The sequence below is a fragment of the Arachis duranensis genome, chromosome 10 (genome assembly GCF_000817695.3).
Source record: "Arachis duranensis cultivar V14167 chromosome 10, aradu.V14167.gnm2.J7QH, whole genome shotgun sequence".
NCBI lineage: Eukaryota > Viridiplantae > Streptophyta > Magnoliopsida > Fabales > Fabaceae > Arachis > Arachis duranensis.
In genome coordinates, this window is record NC_029781.3 from 103605393 (window position 1) to 103628359 (window position 22967).

The 22967-nt window shown below is 31.4% G+C and overlaps 1 protein-coding gene across 1 annotated transcript; it reads right to left on the minus strand.

The window, feature by feature from the left end:
• Positions 1 to 12228: 12228 nt before the first annotated feature.
• On the minus strand, positions 12229 to 19998 carry LOC107472025 (serine carboxypeptidase-like 20). Its single transcript, XM_016091599.3, has 14 exons — positions 19832 to 19998; positions 18775 to 18920; positions 17665 to 17741; positions 17389 to 17511; positions 16813 to 16915; positions 16668 to 16714; positions 16325 to 16426; positions 15931 to 16011; positions 15160 to 15408; positions 14518 to 14583; positions 13560 to 13681; positions 13189 to 13302; positions 12554 to 12599; positions 12229 to 12469 (listed from the first exon to the last, which is right to left on the minus strand). The coding sequence occupies exons 1-14, from the start codon at positions 19963 to 19965 to the stop codon at positions 12386 to 12388; spliced, it is 1494 nt and encodes a 497-aa protein (XP_015947085.1). The 5' UTR covers positions 19966 to 19998; the 3' UTR covers positions 12229 to 12385.
• Positions 19999 to 22967: the final 2969 nt, after the last annotated feature.

The window sequence follows — 22967 nt, forward strand, 5'->3', positions numbered from 1 at the left end:
AGCCACGAGACTTTTTATTTTTGTGTCGTCACTTGACACGAGATATTTTTTGTTTTAGCTCATGTGCAGTAGAAACAGAAATGGAGTAGTAGAGAAAGAAGATTACACCCAGATATATCCTGGTTCAGCTGCTAAGTGCAATGCAGCCTACATCCAGTCTCCATCACAACTATGATGGAATTTCACTATAATCAATTTGATTACAAACTGTAAAGTGCTAACCCAACTTACAAGAAAATTCTCACAGAATCATAAAACACAACATAGATGAACAAAGAAACTCTAAGACATCTTTGGCTTTTTCTTTTAATTTTGCATTCTCTGCCTCTTTTCGCTCTATGGATTTTTCATACAAATCTCACTGTTTGTCTTTTTTCCATGAGACTCAAGATATGACAAAATTAAACAGAAAAATACTAAACAGAATACATTAAAGAAGAAGAAAATTTGTAAGCTTAGGTAGCTATGAGACTTCTGTGCCTTACACTCTCAAACTTTCTCCCTTGAATCAAACCGTGACTGTTCACCCCTTTTATAGAGAATAGAAGCCTTCACAGTTGAAACAAAAACAAGCTTAACTTCTTTTCCTTCAAAACAGAACCGGTTCGGCCACAGAGAGAGAAGAGGTAACTCATGCAAAACCCAACATGCAAATACCTCTAGTTCTTCCTTGGTCATCACTCTTCATCAATCCGAGCGTTCCATCCTTGGCTTGCTCTCCAAGATGGATTTCTGGCTCTTAATGCTTCATGATGATGATGGTTTCATCTGCTCCAATCTCTGCCTCTTCCATCACTTCGCCACTCAAACTACTTCCTGTGGTGGTTGAGCAGAATCAGAGACAAGCCATACCTCCAAAGATCTCCTACTTGCTGGCCGAATCTCCTTCTTTCTTTTTGAGTATGAAGAGCTCGAGATTACCTCACTAAATCTTACCACTTTTGGTGAAAATATCAGTCATAGCATACTTTTATTTTGTTATGTTTTTTTGTCATCATCATGATGGTCTTGAGACGTGCTCCATCTTCTTTTCGGTGAGTAGGTGTAGCTTCTATGGCTTCCTGGACAATGACCGAAAGAGAAGAGAGAAAGAGATGAGAGAGAATAAACAACTTGGAAGGAAAGCAATTGAATGAGTTAATCAATGTAATTACAAAGTTGCTTTTACTTCCCTTAGAGTGGCGTGCAGCACTTAGTAAATCAATCATGTCACTCATATTCTCTCTCTCATTTATGTTTCCAATGCTACCAAATTAAAATTTGAAATCCATCCATAATGAGAAATGGAATCCGTTGGAGAGCATAAGGCAAATGGTAACATTTGCTTTCTTGATGGATTTTGGATCATGCATTGGATCTTAGCATAAATCTTGGGCTTGTAATAATAAAATTAATTTAGCCCATTATAACTAGTTTCAGCCACAAATTAATTTAAACATTCAAGGCTGAGCAAATAGTAAAACACTTGGGCTCATCAATTTTGTTTCGGCCCAAATTCAATTCAGCCATACTCATCAATGTATTCTTGTATTAAATCAAGGCTGAGTATAATTGGGCTTGTACCAAAATTCTATTTTCGGCCCATGAAAGAATCTGCACAGCAAAAGTTATTACAATTAACATACTTTAATCAAGAATAATTTAATAATTTTGCTGTTAATAATGTTTGATCATCATCAATTTGAATCAGAGTTTTCCAAACTCATCAATCTCCCCCTTGATGACAAACATTATTAAAAAATTGAAATGGAAAGAAATGTAAAGATCGAGTAAAAAATACTCCATTTGAATTTTGAATTTCTCCCCCTTTCAAATTGTCACATGGCTCCCTCTTAATATATGCCATTTTTTCCAAGGGAAGCTTTATACCTGTAACAATTTAATCAAGCTTCAAATAACAATGTTATTTAGCATATTCATTCCATGATGCTAAATGCTTGATTTATGAGTAGATTTGAATGATATACAAAATTTATTTGCTATCACAAATTTAATTTTCTGCTCAAATATATCATAATCAATCAAAATCTGTTTTTGGTAGAAATCTTGCTGTTCAAAAATATTTTTCAATAAATCAGAACAATCTTGGTAGAAAAAATATTTTTCAATCATGATTTAATCTTTCCAAACACAGCAACTTTCATCATTAAGAACTGCCAAAAATAAATCCAACATAAATCATTTTACCAAGGTAAATAGTAAACACATTTTACCAAGATAAACATCAAATAATGGCAGCAATCAAGATAAACCGAATGCATTCTCAATCAACATAAACCAAATGCATTGTTTAATCATCAACAGAGGTGATCATGAGTTTTCACAAAATGAAAATTTCATCCCCTATTCCAGTTTCAAATCCCCTGTTCGAGTTTCAATTTTTTTTTTAACCTTATTCTCCCCCTTTTGTCATCAAAGGGGCACCTGCAATCAAAATTTTGTCATAGAAAATAAGATATGCAAGATATAACCAAACAAAACAGAGTATCACAGAGTATCACAGAGTATCTCAGAGTTATTGCAGTATCTTAACACAAAACAGAGAAACAGATTGAGCCTAATTAAGTCAATATCCTAAACTTAAATAGAAATTTAATCATCAGATAAATGCAGATCAAATTCTCCTTCATCTTCTTCATCTCCCAAATCTTTCTCCAAGTTTTCCAGCATTAGACCCATTCTATCTTTGCATCTCATCCATGCTCTTTCAGATTCATATGCTAGTTTACGTGCAGCCTTATGAGAATGTACCATGACTTCTGACATATTTGAAAATTCTGTGAGAATTTCTTTGATAGACTTGGTGGTTTTGGAGGACTCAGGTCTGCCCTCAAACTCACTTTCTGAAGCCATGAATTTCTTACTTTTGGTTCCTTTAACTGCTCCACCTCCTTTGACCATTGACACTTTGTTCTCTACTGCCTCATTCAAAAGATCAACTTTAAAGAATTCAAAGATACTGGTTAAGAACATACCATAGGGCAGATTTGCCTTTTTGGTGCTCTTGACCGAGTCCCACATATGGTGGATCATAATATAACCAAAAGAAATGGGAGTAGATGTAATAAGTGCAAATAAGATGAGGGAGTCAGAATATGTTACTCTATTGTGAGACCCGCTTTGAGGAGTCAAGATGTGGGTGATGATCCTGTGAAGCAATGAGTTGGTGGAACCTAGAGCCTTGTGGGTAGGAACATTTCCATCCAAGCCTGAGAGATGCTCACATATATGTTGAAGAACAACCTTATGGGTGACGCCAACTTGTGAGTCCTACCTTTCGGTAATGTATGCTCTCGGCCCTTCATCTTTGTATCCCAAGGCAGTTCCAATGGTGGCAATATCAAGAGTGATGTGAACTTTTTTCACATATGAATGGATGGTGCCATCAATAAGTCTCATGTTGGTGTAGAACTCACGGACCAGACCTGGATAAACTGGCTTCTGGATGTGAAGCAGAGGAGTCCATTGGAGCAGTTCGAAGAGAGGAGAGACATTTATTCTCTTGTTAGCGAGAGTCTCAAGATTGACAAGGTAAGTCAGACAGAGATGACGCTTTTGCATGACTTCTTTGTGGAATTTATAAGAAGTGCAAGAGTTGAATCTGGCAGGGTCATAATGAGAGTGTGTTTTGGCAAATTTATTCTTGAACTCCAAGGATTCCAGATTTGCCGGTTCCATGGTGTTGTGTAGAACGAATTCTTTTGATTTCTGAGCACTCTTCCCAGGTGTGGCTTTCTTCGGTGATGGTGGTGGTGAGGCAATGGGTAAGGTGTGAGATGATTCTTCCTCAACACTTGGCTCCTTGTTTTTGCCTCGGCCTGAGCTTTTGTGAGCAATTACTTTCTTTCTCATAGTGGCCGTATGTTTGGATGGTGGTGAGGGAGAAGATGAATATGTAGAATGAATATGGATATGAGTGTGGGTCTGTGGAGAGGGGGTCTTTTGAGAAAGGCGAATGCGTTCACTTTTCCTAGAAGCCGTTTTCTTTTTCATGATGAAGAAAAGATATGGAGTTGGAAGAAGAAGAGATGGCTGAAGAGTGTGGAGAGTGGAGAGAAGTTAGAGGTGCATTAAATGTTGATTAGAAAGGGAAGTTAATGATCATCATGGCGCGGTTATTAACCAAGAAATTTTCAGGAATTTGAAAAAGTGATTTCCTAGAATCAAGGGATTAGATGGAAAGAGGGATTTGATTTGACAATAACTACTTTCAAAAAGATTTGATAAGACAACAAAAAGATTTTGATCATCATAAGATGAGGAACCAATCAAAGGGTCAAGGTGGGGTCAAAGAGATTTTGTGGGGTCCATGAGAGATAAATTCTGTGCAGCCTCCCCCTTAATTACAGATTCTCCAACACGCTTGGATTTTTATCTTGTTCATTCCTACGAGACAAAACTGAGCAGAGTTAGAATTTCACAAATTTTCAATAGAGCTTAAATCAAACATTCCCAAGCTTTTTCTTAGTGAACAGAATCTGTCTTCACAGAGGGGTTTTGTAAAAATGCCAGCAAGTTGATCTTCAGATTTTACAAATTGAATATCAATAGTACCCTTTTGCACATATTCTCTAATAAAGTGATATTTGATCTCAATGTGCTTTGTTCTTGAGTGCAAAATAGGATTTTTTGAAATATTTATTACACTCATGTTATCACAAAATAATGGTATACTATTGATCTTTAATTTGTAATCTTATAACCGCGTTTTTAACCAAATTAATTGTGAACAACAAGCAGATGCGGATATATATTCAGCTTCAGCTGTGGATAGAGTAACTGTGGCTTGTTTCTTGCTTGACCTCATGTTAAGTGAGCTTCCAAGGAAGCAACACATGCTGGAGGTGCTTCTTCTATCCACTCTATCTCCCGCATAATCTGCATCACAAAACTCTACTGCACAAAAATCATCAGATTTTGGATACCACAAGCCATAATCACATGTTCCCTTAATGTATCTAATGATGCGCTTAACAGCCGAAAGATGAGATTCTTTTGGGTGAGATTGAAATCTTGAACATACATCCACACTTTGAACAATATCCGGTCTAGAGGAGGTAAGATACATTAATGAACCAATCATTTCCCTATACCGTGTTTCATCCACATATTTGCCATCATCATCTTTTTCAAGTTTATTGTTTGGATGCATTGGTGTTCCTATTGGTTTAGAATTTTCTAGGCCAAACTTTTTGATAAGTTCTTTTGCATACTTTTCTTGGTGAATAAAAGTACCACTAGGAGTTTGTTTAATTTGGAGGCCAAGAAAGAAGGTTAGCTCTCCCATTAAACTCATTTCAAACTCACTAGTCATGAGTTTTCCAAACTCTTCACACAAGGACTCATTGACCGATCCAAACACAATATCATCCACATAAACTTGAACTAGAATTATATCATCATTAGATGCTTTAATGAATAAAGTTGTATCCGTGGTACCCCTTTGAAATTGATTTTCCAATAGGAAGGCACTAAGCCTTTCATACCAAGTTCTTGGAGCTTGTCTAAGACCATAAAGAGCCTTAGTTAGTTTGAAAACATGATTTGGAAAATCTTTATGTTCAAAACTGGGGGGTTGTGCCACATACACTTCTCTATCAATAAAGTCATTAAGGAAAGCACATTTAACATCCATTTGAAACATTTTGAAACCCTTATGGGCAGCATAGGCAAGAAGCAATCTAATTGCTTCCATTCTAGCTACTGGAGCAAAAGACTCATTAAAATCTATTCCCTCTTCTTGATCATAACATTGGGCCATTAATCTAGCCTTGTTACGAACAACTTGTCCATCCTCACCAAGTTTATTTTTAAACACCCACTTAGTACCCGTAACTTTCTTACCATCCGGATGAGGTACTACTGTCCAAACCTCATTCTTGTTGAATTGAGCAAGCTCCTCTTGCATGGCCTTGACCCATGATGGGTCTTCAAGAGCTTCTTTCACATTATTGGGCTCCATTTGTGACAAAAATGCAAAGTTGCTTGATTCGAATTGTCTTTTGGTTGAGGATCTTGTTGTCACTCCTTGAGAGGGATCACCAATGATGAAGTCATGAGGATAACCCCTCATAGACTTCCATTCTCTAGGCTTCCTTTGTGGTGTTGAGCTTTGATGAGTTTCTGTTGGTCTCACTGTTTCAGTTTCTCGTGCTGGTTCAGGAGACAAAATGGAAATGTCTCCTCCAATCTGACGAGACAATTCTGGACTAGCAGATTCTTCAATTTAGGCAGACTTGGGATTTTCTTTGCTTGTTCCAGCTCTTTCACAATCTGAATCACTATCTATCACAGTATTGGGAATTAAGTTAGAATCACAAAAAGTAACATGCATGGATTCCTCTATGGTTCTATGTTCTTTAAGGTAAATCATATAGGCCTTGCTAGTGGTGGAGTATCCAACAAACATTCCTTCATAAGATTTTGGATCAAACTTACCAAGATTTTCTTTGTTGTTAAGTACAAAACATTTGCATCCAAAAACATGAAAGTACTTAAGATTTGGAGGGGTTCCTTTCCATAGCTCATAAGGAGTTCTTTTCAACCCTTTTTCTAATTATTGTCCTATTCAAAATATAACATGCTGTATTTACAGCTTCAGCCCATAGAAATTTAGGAACATCATTCTCACATAACACAGCCCTAGTCATTTCTTGAAGGCTTCTATTCCTTCTTTCAACAACCCCATTTTGTTGAGGTGTTCTAGGGCATGAAAAATTATGAGAAATTCCAAAGTCATCACAGAATTTTTCAAAATCTTGGTTTTCAAATTCTTTTCCGTGATCACTTCTCAAATGAGCAATTTTCAAATCATTTTCATTTTGAATTTTCTTACAAAGGGTGGAGAAGGCATAAAATGCATCATTCTTATGAGCAAGGAAAAGTACCCAACCAAATCTAGAGTAATCATCTACCACTACTAAACCATAGTGTTTACCTCCTAAACTTTGTGTTCTTGTTGGACCAAAAAGATCAATGTGTAACATCTCTAATGGCCTTTTGGTTGAAATTCCATCTTTTAGTTTAAAAGAAGATTTAACTTGTTTGCCTAATTGACAAACATCACAAGTTAGATCCTTATCAAATTTGATTTTAGGAATTCCTCTAACTAGATTTTTCTTCACTAGCTTAGAAATTTGGTACATGCTAGTATGATCTAACTTTCTATGTCATAGCCATTTTTCAGATTCAAGAGATGTAAAACATGTTACATTTTGTTCTTTTAAGTCCTCAAGAGTTAATCCATACACATTGTTGCATCTTTTAACTTCAAAAAGAATATCTCCAGTTTTTTTACAAACAACCAAGCACACAAATTTTCTAAAAATTACTTCAAAACCTAAATCACACAATTGACTTACACTAAGTAAATTATGTTTCAAACCATTTACAAGAAGAATATCATTTATACAAGATGAAAAGCTTTTACCAATTTTTCCAACGGCCACTATCTTTCCTTTTCCATCATCACCGAAAGTGACAAGACCTCCATCATACTCATCAAGCTTTATGAAAAATGTTGTCTTTCCAGTCATATGCCTAGAGCATCCGCTGTCCATGTACCACATATTTTCCTTCCTCTTGGATGCTAGGCACACCTACAAAATAAGCTCAAGTGACCTTAGGTATCCAAATTTTCTTGGATCCTTTCACGTTAAATCATCTCCTATGTCCCAAATCATTGTAATCAAAAACAACTTTATAAACTTTATCACCAATCATTTTTTCACCAAAGAAACACTGAACAAGAAAATGACCGCTTCGGTTGCATAACCTACAAAACCTTGGAGTTGCTGTTTTGTTAAAGTAGGTAGGATCTTGAAACCTTGTGTCATTGGATGAAGAAGCTTTATCTTTAAAAGAAGGTTTCTTATCAGATTTATAAAACCCCAAACTAGCTTTATCAAAGAGTGGTTTTTGACTAGCCAAAATTTAATTTAGATTTGCAGAACTTTGAGTAAATTTGGCTAAGTCATTTTCAAGATTTTTAACCTTTTTCAGCAACTCTTCATTTTCCTTAAAACAGTTTACATATGCAACTACCGAGTGATCACTTTCACAACTTCTAAGTTGAGCTTTCAACTGCTTATTTTCTTCCACAAGATCACAAGCAGTTTCGGCCTCCCTTAACTTTTCTTTGAGAAAATTATTTTCAACTTTAAGAATGAAAATTTGTTGTTCAAGATCTTGATTATCAGTCAGAAAAACATCTTATTTTTTCAGAAAGGTGATCTATCATAAGATGAAGGTCTTCAGTGTCAGGGTTTTGAAAAATACCTGATCTACATGATTTGACATGAGACAAGGCTGTGACTTGGTCTCAGATTCTTCATCACTGTCTGAGTCATTTTCCAAGTCTTCCCATGATGCCATCAGACCCTTCTTCTTCTTTCCCCCTTTTTGCTTCTCCTCTTTCTTTAACTTGGGACAGTCAAATTTGAAGTGTCTCATTTCCTTGCAGTTGTAACAAGTTACTTTGCTAAGGTCTTTCTTTATTTTCCTTGAGCTGCTGCCTTTGCCTTTGAACTTCACCATTTTCCTAAATTTTTTGGCAAATAACACAAATTCATTTTCAGAGGAGTTATCACTAGATTCATCATCCAGGGGGTTAGTTACAGAAGAAAAAGCAATTCTTTTCTTTTTTGACTCTTTTTTCAAATAAGTGTTTTCAAAAGCAAGAAGGTTTCCTCTCAAATCATCAAGTGTCATGGAATCAAGGTTACTGCTCTTAGAAATAATTAAAGCTTTTGTTTCCCACTCTTTAGTGAGACATCTCAGCACTCTTCTCACAAGCACATAATTGGAATGTACTATTCCCATAGCATCCAAGCCCACAATGATGGTGTTGAATCGTTCGAACAGTTCATCAATGGATTCTCATTCCTTCATTGTAAACATTTCATACTCCCTGTTTAACATGTCTATCTGAGTCTTCTTTACAATGGTGGTTCCTTCATGAGTGATTTGCAATTTATCCCAGATTTCCTTTGTCATTGTACATCGTGATACCCATCGGTACTCCTCAAAGCTGATAGCACAGTTGAGTAGATTAACAGCCTTGGCATTTAACTCTATTTTCATTCTGTCTTCTTCGGTCCAGCTTGCTTTAGGCTTAAGAGTGACTACTCCTTCAGCACTTGTGTTGATCAGAAATTGAGGACCCTCCAGGATAATCTTCCATAGTCTGTAGTCTACTGCTTGCACAAAGATCTTCATTCTCTCCTTCCAATAGGTGTAGTTTTTCCCAGAGAAAAGAGGCGGTCTGTTGCTTGACTGTCCTTCTGTAAGGTTATAGGACACCAGATTTGAACCACTGCTTTCTGCCATGAGGATCTTTTCTCCAAGCTGCAAAGCTTGATCTCTTTGAGACCAAGCTCTGATACCAATTGATGGTTTCAGTGGCTAAGAGAAGGGGGGTTGAATCTTAGCCCCTTTTTTGCTTGATTACACTTTCTGGTCTTGGAGAAGACATTTTTGTCTCGTCCCTAGCCACGAGACTTTTTATTTTTGTCTCGTCACTTAGCACGAGATATTTTTGGTTTTAGCTCCTGTGCAGTAGAAACAGAAATGGAGTAGTAGAGAACGAAGATTACACCCAGATATATCCTGGTTCAGCTGCTAAGTGCAATGCAGCCTACATCTAGTCTCCATCACAACTATGATGGAATTTCACTATAATCAATCTGATTACAAACTGTAAAGTGCTAACCCAACTTACAAGGAGATTCCCACAGAATCATGAAACACAACATAGATGAACAAAGGAACTCTAAGACATCTATGGCTTTTTCTTTTAATTTTGCACTCTCTGCCTCTTTCCGCTCTATGGCTTTTTCATACAAACCTCACTGTTTACCTTTTTTCCATGAGACTCAAGACATGACAAAATTAAACAGAAAAATACTAAACAGAATACATTGAAGGAGAAGAAAATTTGTAAGCTTAGGTAGCTATGAGACTTCTGTGCCTTGCACTCTCAAACTTTCTCCCTTGAATCAAACCGTGACTGTTCACCCCTTTTATAGAGAAGAGAAGCCTTCACAGTTGAAACAAAACCAAGCTTAACTTCTTTTTCTTCAAAACAGAACCGGTTCGGCCACAGAGAGAGAAGAGGTAACTCATGCAAAACCCAACATGCAAATACCTCTAGTTCTTTCTTGGTCATCACTCTTCATCAATCCGAGCGCTCCATCCTTGGCTTGCTCTCCAAGATGGATTTCTGGCCCTTGATGCTTCATGATGATGATGGCTTCATCTGCTCCAATCTCTGCCTCTTCCATCACTTCGCCACTCTAGCTACTTCTTGTGGTGGTTGAGCAGAATCAGAGACAAGCCATGCCTCCAAAGATCTCCTACTTGCTGGCCGAATATCCTTCTTTCTTTTTTAGTATGAAGAGCTCGAGATTACCTCATCAAATCTTACCGCTTTTGGTGAAAATCTCAGCCACAACATACTTTTATTTTGTTATGTTTTCTTGCCATCATCATGATGGTCTTGAGACGTGCTCCATCTTCTTTTCGGTGAGTAGGTGTATCTTCCATGGCTTCCTGGACAATGACCGAAAGAGAAGAGAGAAAGAGATGAGAGAGAATAAACAACTTGGAAGGAAAGCAATTGAATGAATTAATCAATGTAATTACAAAGTTGCTTTTACTTCCCTTAGAGTGGCGTGCAGCACTTAGTAAATCAATCATGTCACTCATATTCTCTCTCTCATTTATGTTTCCAATGCTACCAAATTAAAATTTGGAATCCATCCTTAATGAGAAATAGAATCCGTTGGAGAGCATAAGGCAAATGGTAACATTTGCTTTCCTGATGGATTTTGAATCATGCATTGGATCTTAGCATAGATCTTGGGCTTATAATAATAAAATCAATTTGGCCCATTATAACTAGCTTCAGCCACAAATTAATTTAAACATTCAAGGCTGAGCAAATAGTAAAACATTTGGGCTCATCAATTTTGTTTCGGCCCAAATTCAATTCAGCCATACTCATCAATGTATTCTTGTATTAAATCAAGGCCGAGTATAATTGGACTTGTACCAAAATTCTATTTTCGGCCCATGAAGAAATCTGCACAGCAAAAGTTATTACAATTAACATACTTTAATCAAGAATAATTTAATAATTTTGCTGTTAATAATGTTTGATTAAAATCCTGCTATTTATATACATTTTTTGTTTCCTGACTCACCTGTTCTTTAATTGTGGAGCAGTTGGGAGAAGAGGCTCTTTGGTCAAGTTAAGTTAAGTAATACTACTACTTGTTTATTTTTATATGAAATTTAAGGCATTAAATATTTATATTTGGGTGTCTTGTGTGCTATTTGGTAATGTTTGTGTGGTGTTGTCAGATTTGCTAGGAATAAGAAAGGAATTGGTGTCTTCAAAGGCAATGAGAAAGATGGAAAGTGAAAAGGTGTCAAAAGACCCTAATAAACCAAAGAGACAACTTAGTGATTTCTTCATTCAGTGTGAAAGGGTAAGTCATTCTTCACGGTCTTTACTTTTTTTTTTCATCATATTATATGCTAATTCTGAATGCATCTTGCTGGTTGTCTTATGCTTAATTGTGCATGATGCATCTTGCTTTAATTCTTTTAATTAAAAAAATTACTAAGATTTAAAAACTAAGAAAGGATAAGCTATCTTTCATAATTTTAAAATCACAAATTAATTATTTTGTACAGAATTTATACATACACGAAAGAGGACTAATGTGTTTATTTTTATTTGATATCTTCTATATCTTTAAGGTTATTTCTTTGTTATTTTTTATGGGTCTTATTCTGTTTTGTTTATTTTTTTTATTTCTTGATTGAATGATCTATTTTTTTGTTTTTTGTTTCTGTGGGATAACTACTCGAAATTGTTATTAATATATGAGTTCCATATTGATTTTATAAGTATCATAAACATTTTTTTTCTGATTTTTGCAGTGAAAGGAATTCATAGTTAGATTTATATTTGTCTTTTTATTTTTTTCTTCTAATTAATATTGTGTTTTAACTTAATAACGGAATTTCATTTGTATAATTAACACTGTTGTTGTAAATTTTATAATATATCGGCTTTTATTTAAGTCCTAACAAGTATTTTCACAAAAGACTTAATTATTTTTATAACAGAATAATATGTGAAAATGCAGGATGTAATTAATTAATTACCCGCTAATTCATCAAGACGATAAGTAGAATTAGAAGCAAAGTAGTTTAATTCCATGAAATAATTAAATGGATCATTATTCAGATCATATATTGTTGAATGAGGAAATACTCAAATTTTACATATATCATCTCAATAACTTTAGAAAAATTTAATGATATATGGAAAATTTATAGACCACATTGCCTCTTGTTACAATTTGTGTACTTTTTCTCATATTTTCTTTCCATGAATAAATTGTTTGTAAAAGTACAATGACTCTTTAGGCTTATATTCTGGAACAGTGTGGCCAGCTCCCTGTATCGAATGTAACAAAATAGAGTCAACATACATCAATCTAATATAATTTAGCATAAAATTTAATTTATTTTGTATACAAACCTTTATGGTTAAAAATGTAAGATTGAATTCGTATCCTTGTGTAAACCTTAACCAAGAAAGGAAACTTAATTAATCAAATTTTGTTGGATCAAATTCATAAGATTGTTAATAAAAGATCATATTCCCATAGTTATCAAATTCAATTCGATTCGGTCCAGGAGCGGAGCTACATACTGGGAAAGGGGGCAATGGCCCCCCTAATTTTAATTTTTTACATGTAAACTATATGTAAATTTCAGTTTAGTCCTCCTCAAAAATTTATTTTAATATTATTTTATTGTGTAAATAATTTTATCCTTCTTCTAATATTTTTTTTAGCTCCACCCCTAATTCGGTCGGTTAGATCAAAAACCTGGTTATCTGCAATTTAGGTTGGGTCATTATTTTAATCTTAGGACAAAAATCAAAAGTAGTTTTTTGTCTTTTACTAATTCATGTGTATAAATTATAAAAAAATATAAGTGCAAACTGTATTAATTTATGCGTGTAAATTCTAATAAATATATATACAAACTATATGCTTTTTGTGTATAAAACTCTTATAAATTTAAATGTAAATTATTATTAATTAAATATTGACAAAAAAAACAATATTTACCGATCATATAACATTGCTCATAAAATTATACACTTACCCGGCAACTTGACCATCTATAAACCAAGGCCTCCATTCATCTATAATCTGATATCCCAATGAACTTGTCCATGCTTGGCTTCCAGTATATGGAACACACAAGTCATGATCACCACTGCCAACACACAATAGTTTTTGCATTCTTACTTGTTAATTAAGCAACCAAAAAGTAGATGATTTGGAATTCAACATTTTAGAATTTACTAGCACAATTTATTATTTTTGGCCAACAGTAAAACAGTAAATCTATTAATGTTCAAATGTACCAATAAAATACTAGTATAAGTAAAAAATTGTTGACTTTTAAACTTTTTTTTCTCTTTTATATGTGTTAATTTTTTGTAGGATGAAAATAAATTTGAGAAAATTCACCTAAATATAAGTGCTCGATAACCGCTGAAAGTTAGGTATTGGTGATACTTGATCATGCTTCCAAGAGTATGGTGGTAAGAAAGTTGGTCCGTGCATAACACCCATTTGTTAACCAAACTTTTCTGTTTTGATACAATCATAATTATAATTTGTTAGTACTTTTTGTGCTTTTCAACAAGGGAGATATTGAAAACGTTTTTTTTATAAATATATTTTTTAATAATTAAAATTTGACACATATAATCGGTTAAATTGTGTTATTTTTGTCAAAATTAAGTTAGACAAATTAATTTGACCAAAAAATGATGAATCAAATCTTGAACTGGTCTAAGTTAATATTATTTTTTTTATAAAAAATGATTACAATACCTTATTATAGAAAATGACTAAAATACTTTTATTATATATATTAATTTTGAGAATCTTAAATTTTATATATATATATATATATAATGAGAATATTTTAATCATTCTCTATAATAAAGGTATTATAGTTATTTTTTATAAAAAAAATAATATTAATTTAGATCAGTTCAATATTTGATTCACCATTTTTTCGGTTAAATCAATTTGTCTAGCCTAATTTTGACAAAAATAACATGATTTAATCGATTATATATGTTAAATTTTAATTACTGAAAAACATCTTTAAAAAAAAGACATTTTAGGCGTGTTTATCTGAGTGACTCCCTTTTAATAAATAGTTTATTTTAAAAAATTAAATCGACAGGATAAGATATATAAATAATTATATTTTTAATATATTACAATAAAAAAAATCTCTTTTGAATATAATAAAGATTGAATTTAAAAAATTTTTATTATAAAAATTTTAATATTATGTCATAAAATACTTATACTAAAAGTTTAATATAATATAAGTTAGAGTAATATATGAAGATATATAAATTGTTATATTTCTAACAATGCTATAACATAATTTTTTGAGAAATCTTACATCTGCTGTGTGAATTGCTTTTCTAACTGCATCATTGTTCAACCATAGGAAAGCAACTTCATCATCCTAAGGATCATAATGACTTGTCATTTTATTTTACAAACATGGAATAATGATTAATGTAGGAGATCACAGGAAATATAAATCAATAATGTTGGAAATTGAAAGTGGGTATATACTTTATAAATACGTTTGGTTTACGTTTTTATTTTAATATTTTTATTTTAAATTTTTTATGATAAAAATAATAAAATTTTATTTTCTACTTTTACTTTATATTTTTTTTCTTTTCTTTATAGCTCACAAAATTTTAAAAATAAAAATATTAAAAATTAAAACAAAAAATAAAAACACAAATAAAAAATATCTTTATAAATAACAACTTTCCAAAATGTTGGTTTCCTTTCAATTCATAGAAAATGCAATGCTTAACAAGGATGAAAAAACTTAATTATACCGAATGATGATGATGATGATGTTCAAGTGCAATTAATTTTATGTGAAGTTGATAATCGAGTGTCATCAAATGATTTGACAGGTTTGACTAAATTATCATTTAACGACTTTCAACTATTAACTTCACGTAAATTTGTAACTGAGTTTTCACCTAAAAAAATTGCAAAGCAAATTAAAGTAACATACAGTGCATGGAACATTAGCACCTCCATGGATGAGTTGTGGCCAAGATGGGACAATTCCATTTTTGACAATAGCTCCATGAGGCCATGCACGACCAAACATTCTCTTCCTAACTGGCAAACCTCTCTCTGATACACCCAATTGCTTAAAGCTTTCTGGCAACCTATTATTATTAGATCTTGTCCTTGTGTCTGTTCCATTGCTATGGTAACATGGTTCCAAAATGTTATATATGTTTAGCCCACTAATAAGCTGAAATAACCATAATCATCATTAATTAGAGCATTAGAGAACAATATTATAGGAACGGGCTAGCCCGGCCCATTAGGCCCGACCCATTAAATTTATGGGTTAAATGCACTGGTCCATTTAAGTTTGTTTTACGGATCGTTTATGGTCAGTTTGATGGGTTAAACGGGCTAGCTCATTTATCATTTAATTTTATTTTTAAAAGAATATTTTGACAAAAAATACCACTTTTAGGTCAAAATTTTTAAAAATAACAATTTTTTAGTTGATTGGTTGAATTTTCGGGTCAGATCGAAAGAAATATCGGGTAAAAATGTTTTTTTTTAAAGAAAAATAAACGGGCCACCTATTAGCCCGCAAGTTAGTCCATTTAACCCATCATTTTTTTTGGATTAATCAGGCTCAACCCGTTTAATCCGAAATTTAAATGGGCTTAATTTTAGAAATAAAACCCGCCCATTTAAATAGATAAATGGACTGACTTGATGAGTTTAGCCTATTTTGACGCCCTAATAATTGAATTACCTGGTTTACTTTAAGAAGTTGTAATGCGCAATCCTTAGTTTGAGGATTGTAGTAGCTTTCTTTGCAAACACTTTCTGTCTCCTACATCATGTACCATTTTATAATGAAGAAACTTCCTAATTGAATATTAACTTAAAAAATGTTAAATTATATAATAATTTTTCTTAATATAACTTTTTTGAAAAAATAAAAAATGAGCCAACCTGTTTAATTCGTCAATTGGACTAGTCAAGTCGAACCAATATTTTTTTAACCCGTCAAAAAATAATGGATAAACCTGATTTTTCAAATTTATTCAGACTCGCTCACTCCTTTGACAACTCTGGTATTTAGGGTTTAGGGATAAATTAAACTAGGTTAATATAATACAAAGTTGTGATAACTAATGATATACCTTGAATATTTCTTCAGAAATAAGACCCATCCCATATGCAAACGGAACAAGAGCATTGCCATCAAATTTATCATCACAAACACCATTTCCTATCATGTAACCCTACAATAGAAATATAAATGAATTCGGATTGTATTAGGTACCAACTTGAAACCATATATAATATGGTGAAAACTCAGGTGCAGTCGACTTCACGTGAAGTTGATACTTAAGAACCGTTAGATGATTGGACTGATTTGACTAAATTTTCATCTAACGGCTCTCAAATATCGACTTCACCTGAGTTTTCACCATATAATATACATGTGAATTGTGATCACTTAATAAAGTAAAGGATCAAGACCTTGAAATTTATTTTTGACTGCATCCTTGCATCTTCGTCAATTATTCCTGAGAAAGATAGAAAAAAAAATATAATAATTGTGATTCTAAATTCTAACACATGAAATTCAACACTTTCAGTTTAATTTCATGACATAAGTTATTACCTTTCACTATGTTATTAGCAAGAGTAGGCACATAAATCCCAGCAAATGATTCTCCAGCTAAGAAAAATTGGTTGTGTTGGAACTCAGGGTACAGTTGAAACCACTGGTTTAATTTGTTCAGGAATAAAAGCATAAGCATTCATTGATTTTATTCGAATATTTTTATTTTATTTTATTTTTCGAAAATAGTAAATAGATCTCTAATTACTTTTTCATATGAACAAATAAATTTTTAACATAAATTAAATACTTATATATCTTGGTTTTTGAGTCATATAAATTTGTTTATTGAAATTCATGGATTTTTTTATTAGTGATCAAGAACACATAAATATTTAATTTTAAGGTACGTATTTTTATCATAAAATAGTTTTTTACATACATCTAATGATCAAATAAAATCACATCGATCAATAAAAATAAAATACATTTTATATTATCAACATGAATGGTCATTTAAAAAAATAGATGTGATTGAACGACAATCGTAAAACGTTTTATATTATCAGTGTATCAAAAATTAAACTATCTAAAAATTTATATATTTTATAAAAAATGTAAAAAATCTATGACAACCTTAAGGAGAAAAACGTGTGTATCATGGGCAACTCTTATATCCCCAGTTTCATAAGCTGATTCATTTTTTGCGTAAGAGAACCCAACTCCAGCAGGGGAATCCAAGTATATGATATTTGAAACCTATAATAAAAAAAAAAAGGAGGTTGAATTATTTATATGTACAATTTGTTACAACAAATTATTAAGTTTTTTAGTTGAATATAATAATACAATTTATACAACAGGAAACATATGGCATAGAGAGTCAGAGACAAAAGAAAATAATTCTCATACCTTTGACCAACTATATTTGTTGAGAGTCAACTTAGGCAAGACTCCTTTAGCCTTTGGTTTTTCAAAATTAAATGGACCTGAAACATATACAAATAAGAAAAATATACCATAGAAGAATGATTAAAATATCTGGATAATATGTGCTGAAACATCGGCAGAAAGATAGCTTTTCGACGAATGGTATTTTGCGGCGATTAATAATCGCTGTCATTTATAAGTAGACTAGTTTATGGTTTATCAACGGTTAGAACTGTCGCAGAAATATATCGCAATAAAATATTATTTAATAGTGATTATTTCAACGATTATTATTAAGTACTGTTAAAAATTTAACCACACATTATCTTTTAGTGAATTGACAATCGTTATTGTTATCCGACTCTATAATCGCTATTAACTGTCGGATGTAGTGCAGTGAATGATGTAATAATAATTTTTAAAACATAATTTTTTTATTAAATAATCAAATATGTAATAGACGAATAATTAAATTTGTTTACCACAGTATGATAAAAAAATAATGAGATGTTAAGTATGTATTCTTATATACAGTATTTGATTAATTAGTAATTATTTTTTATATAAAAATTAGTGATATATATATATATATATATCATGGTTAAATTTTAAGAGATTTTTTTATTTATATTAAATAAATATAATATTTACAAAAATAAATAAATTGTGAGATGTTATAAAAATGTATTTTGGGATATATCTCGAAAGTTGAGAGAATAATTATAAAATAGGTATATTTCAGATGTTGTGACTGTGATAGAATCACGACGAATTATATATTGAGTACACTATTCGAGATATGTATATGGCTGATTTTGGATATTGAGAATTCGAGATATGTGTATTTTATGATGGAATCTCAACATCTGAAATATGCCGATTTTATAATTGTTTCGAAAATACATTTTTATAATTATTCACTATTTATTTATTTTTGTAAATATTAAAAAAATGATATTTTATTTAGCTTTTCTTTATGTTTGAATACTTTTCTATTTAAATTTTGGTAATCCAAATGAGATCTGAGCCAACAGAATGGGATGATAATTACATTTGTAAATGGAAAAATAGATAGATTAGGATGATAATTACCATGCTCATATACAAAACCATCGAAGCTGGAACAACCGGGTCCACCATTAAGCCATAGAACCACCGGGTCCTTTTTCGGGTCGGACTCTGATTCAACAAAATAATAATATAGGTTCTTTCCATGATCTTCATCTACCGTCACATACCTTGATTCACCAAATTAAGAGTAAAAATATAAGAATTTTTGCAATTCAATATTTCATACATATATTTTATATATGCATCTTAAGAATTATAATTAGAGGTGGTCAACGAAAAAACTCGTTCCATTAAAAGTTTATTTTTTAGTGAGTTGGCTTGTCTCGTCTTACCTAATGAGATGGCCTTAACATGAGTAAAATTTTATTCCGATCCGTTTAATAGCGAGTTGGTAGGTCAATCCCGTTAAATCTCATTTTTTTATTCTTTTATTATTAGATATTAAACAATATAAATTACAAAAAATTAAATAACATATATATAATTTTTTAACTATTTTAATAAATTTATAATTTTTAAAAATATAAAAAAATTATAATTTTTAAATTAACAAATATTAAAATTTTTATAATTATAAATATGTAATAAACATAATTATAAATATGTAATAAACATAATTACAAATATTAATTTTATATCCACTAAAAAAAATCAAATTTAATATACACCTTTTTTTTTTACCTTTAGATCTGATCCAATTTAACAAATTTTGGATATCCAAATACGAGACATTTTAAAATTTTAAAAAAATAATAAACGTTGTTTTTAATTACTAAATATTAGTTGCTTAAATAATATAGATAAAAATAACTAATATTAAAAAAAAACAATCTAATAAATAATTTTTTATCAGATAATATCTAATTTAAAATAGTTATAAATCAGATCTAAAATTATTCGATAATCTAATGTAGTAAATCAGATGTTATCTGTAAAATTTAAATTCAATCGATGTATTTCACTGATTGAATTTCTTTCTATATGCTCTTATTTTTATAGATATTTTGAATTATAAATATGTAATAACTAGATATAAACTAATAAAACATATAATTTGTTGATAGAGTTATTTGAGTACCCGGCATAGTGTTTGGAAGGTAGTTTTCCATCAAACCCTGGAACTTGATTCACAAGATTTTTTGTGGGTGCTGATTGAGTCACCAAGAAAAAGTGAAACAAGAATAAGCTCACAATTCTAATGGCACCAACCATCTTTGATTACTGCTACCTAAATCTACAAAAGATACAGTGTAATCACAGCTATACATATATATAGTTAGAAAGGTATCCAATACATTAATTGCAATAAATACATAAATATTATTAACAAAAGTACAGAAACATTTTTAATGCAAATAAATCCACGGTTCAAAATAACATTAATTACCTATATATATAAAAATCAGTAAGTAATTAACTATCACATATAAAAATATACGTATTATTCTTGACACAAGTACACACAAATTTTTAATGAGAATTCACAGTTTACGTATAGAAATATGTATTTGGTATATTACAAAAAAAAAATTATTGTATTACTATAAATAAATTTAATTATTCATCTATTACAAATTTGATTCTTTTATTATGTTACGGTTTGTTAATTATGATGTTGGAAAACCATAATATATATACAAAAAACACTATGCTTCCAACAAAAAAATTAAGCATAAAATAATTAATTATACTAAACATACCTAAAAAATAGTTATTTATATAAAATATATATTAAAATATAAAATTATATATTTGGTGTAAAATTGTATAAACACATAATAGTTAATTTAACGATTAGTTTCTAATATGTACATAACACTTCGCGTGAAATTAATAAATTATATACTTGAAGAATGACCAAGAAAATAATTCAACAAACAATTAATGCTAGCTTTATTATTAAGGCAAAATACTAAATGATACAGATTTTACGGATGAATAAAATCCAGTAATATTAGGGGACACAAAAAAATAGTTAAAATTTATTTTATTTAACATTTATTAGTTGTCTATAAATAAAATTTAATAATACTAGAGAACAAGAAAAAAGCCAAAATTTGATTTATTTAACATTCATTAATTTTCACGACAATTAATAAATACTAAATAAGATGTCAGACTATTTTTAGCTAATTTTCTTTAATTATCAGACATTTTCGAATAAAACCATAATAAGTCAACATAACTTAACAAGTCATTTGTTTTATTTATAGTTTTTAGAATCGAACCGGTTAAGACTATTCGGTCACTACTGAAATATTAATTTAAGCGGTAAATTACAAATTAAATTGGTTGATTTAATCATAATTAAATAATTATATAAAATTTAATTTAATTGTTTATTTTTATAATAAATATATTTTTTAGTTATTTTGTATTAACTAAACTATTATATTTATATTTTAATAACTCATTAATTAATCTATATTTAATATACTTCTAAAATATTTAATTTATAAAAAAATAAAGATCATAATCATGAAAATACAAAATAGCAATTAAAAAATATTTTGCTTTTAAATTTATAAATATAACTTAATTTTATTTATGTGATTTATTTAATAAAAATACTATGTATAACAAATAACAATTTAATTCATTAATTAGTTCATATAATTAATATAAACTAGGGGGCAAGTTTTTTTAATAATTTGCCAACAAATTCACAGGCTGATGTCATGCTGAGGTCCTTACTCACATACGCTGACATCATCAACTTGCGAGTTGGTTGAACCTGTTTTACCGGTTTAAATATTTAAATGGTCAGAAAATTGAATCAGGCCGATTTAAAATTTACATCAGTTTCTATTACAAAAAATACGGTAAAAATGGATGAAAATACGAAAAGACCCTCAAGACCATCAATAATTTTTGGCAGCATGTCAAACAATTGTTTTATTAAAGATAAAACATTAAAGTCTACGATTAAGCTGTCTAACCCTTTTTGCGCCTTCTTACGTGCGTTATTGCACATTTATATTCTCTAAGACATGTGCGTGCATCGAGATTTATTTTATAAAAATCGGTTAAATTGATTTTTAAATTTAATAATATCTTCAATGTGTGTCGTTGATAAATTTAAATCGTCTTTTTTTTTTTTTGCACCTCTCACGGGTGTTATCGTGCATTTATATTAGGCCAATTTTTGGTAACTAAGAATGTGGTGTCTAAACGTGTGATAGTGCTGCTTTTGTTCAAATCAATCAATCGAAGCGGGGATAAAGATTAGCGTTAAACTAAGTGCTGTAACTTATGGTCTTTTACCGCGTTGGCAATATAGTAATTTTAAGACCCAAAAATTTGTTTTCTTCTAGACCTTGAACTGAATGGATTAAAGCCATGGGCACAACATAAGGGTTTCACACCCCCAACGGTGATAGTGACCAGTCCAACGATGGTTGCTACTAAGAATAAGTGGCGCTGCCTCTTCCAAGTCTGCTGCCAGTCCGACCGTGCGACAATAATGGTGAGATTATCGGCATGTAGCTTCTATTTGGGAACCGGGTTGGATAGCAAGTTAGGGTTCAATTTCTTAGATCTGAGCCAACCTACGATCCCAATCTTTGGCCCCAAAAGAAAAAAAATCGATACATCCAGCCCCATGACGGTTCCCTGTGCTCCTTTCAGTGTCCAACAACTTTAACACGGACCACTACTCCACGCCCTGGCGTCCCGCTCTCCAATACGACGTCCCAAGAATAACATGTCGTCGAAACTAAGTGGGCACCACCTTTCGATACTTGATGAAGATCTACTATTCGAACCCTAGTTCTCCATAAACCCTTTTCACAACAAGCCTCTCCAATGATGGCCTTCTTCTTCATCGATTTTGTGCACAATTTTTCACAATCCTTCCATATTACATTTTTTAAAATTTTCAGATTCTCTCTCCAATAATTTGTTGTTAAACACTATTTTTTATTGATATGTTAGATTTTTACCGCGCATCATTAGTGAACTTATCGCGTGTAAGCAATTCAAATAGTCCCTCACCTATAGTCAAACATGCCAAATGTCACAACCAGATTGGTGAATTGCTCATAGTCACCTTAGTCATGGGCAAGTCAATGCCACCACAGACCACACTTTCATATTATTGTTTAAAAGTCGAAATGTTCGTGTGTCCATATCTATTTTATAAATATTGGGTAAACCGTTTGATTGTTTATTTTTTTAATTTTAACTTGTTAAAGTTAAAAAGTATAAGGGTGTGT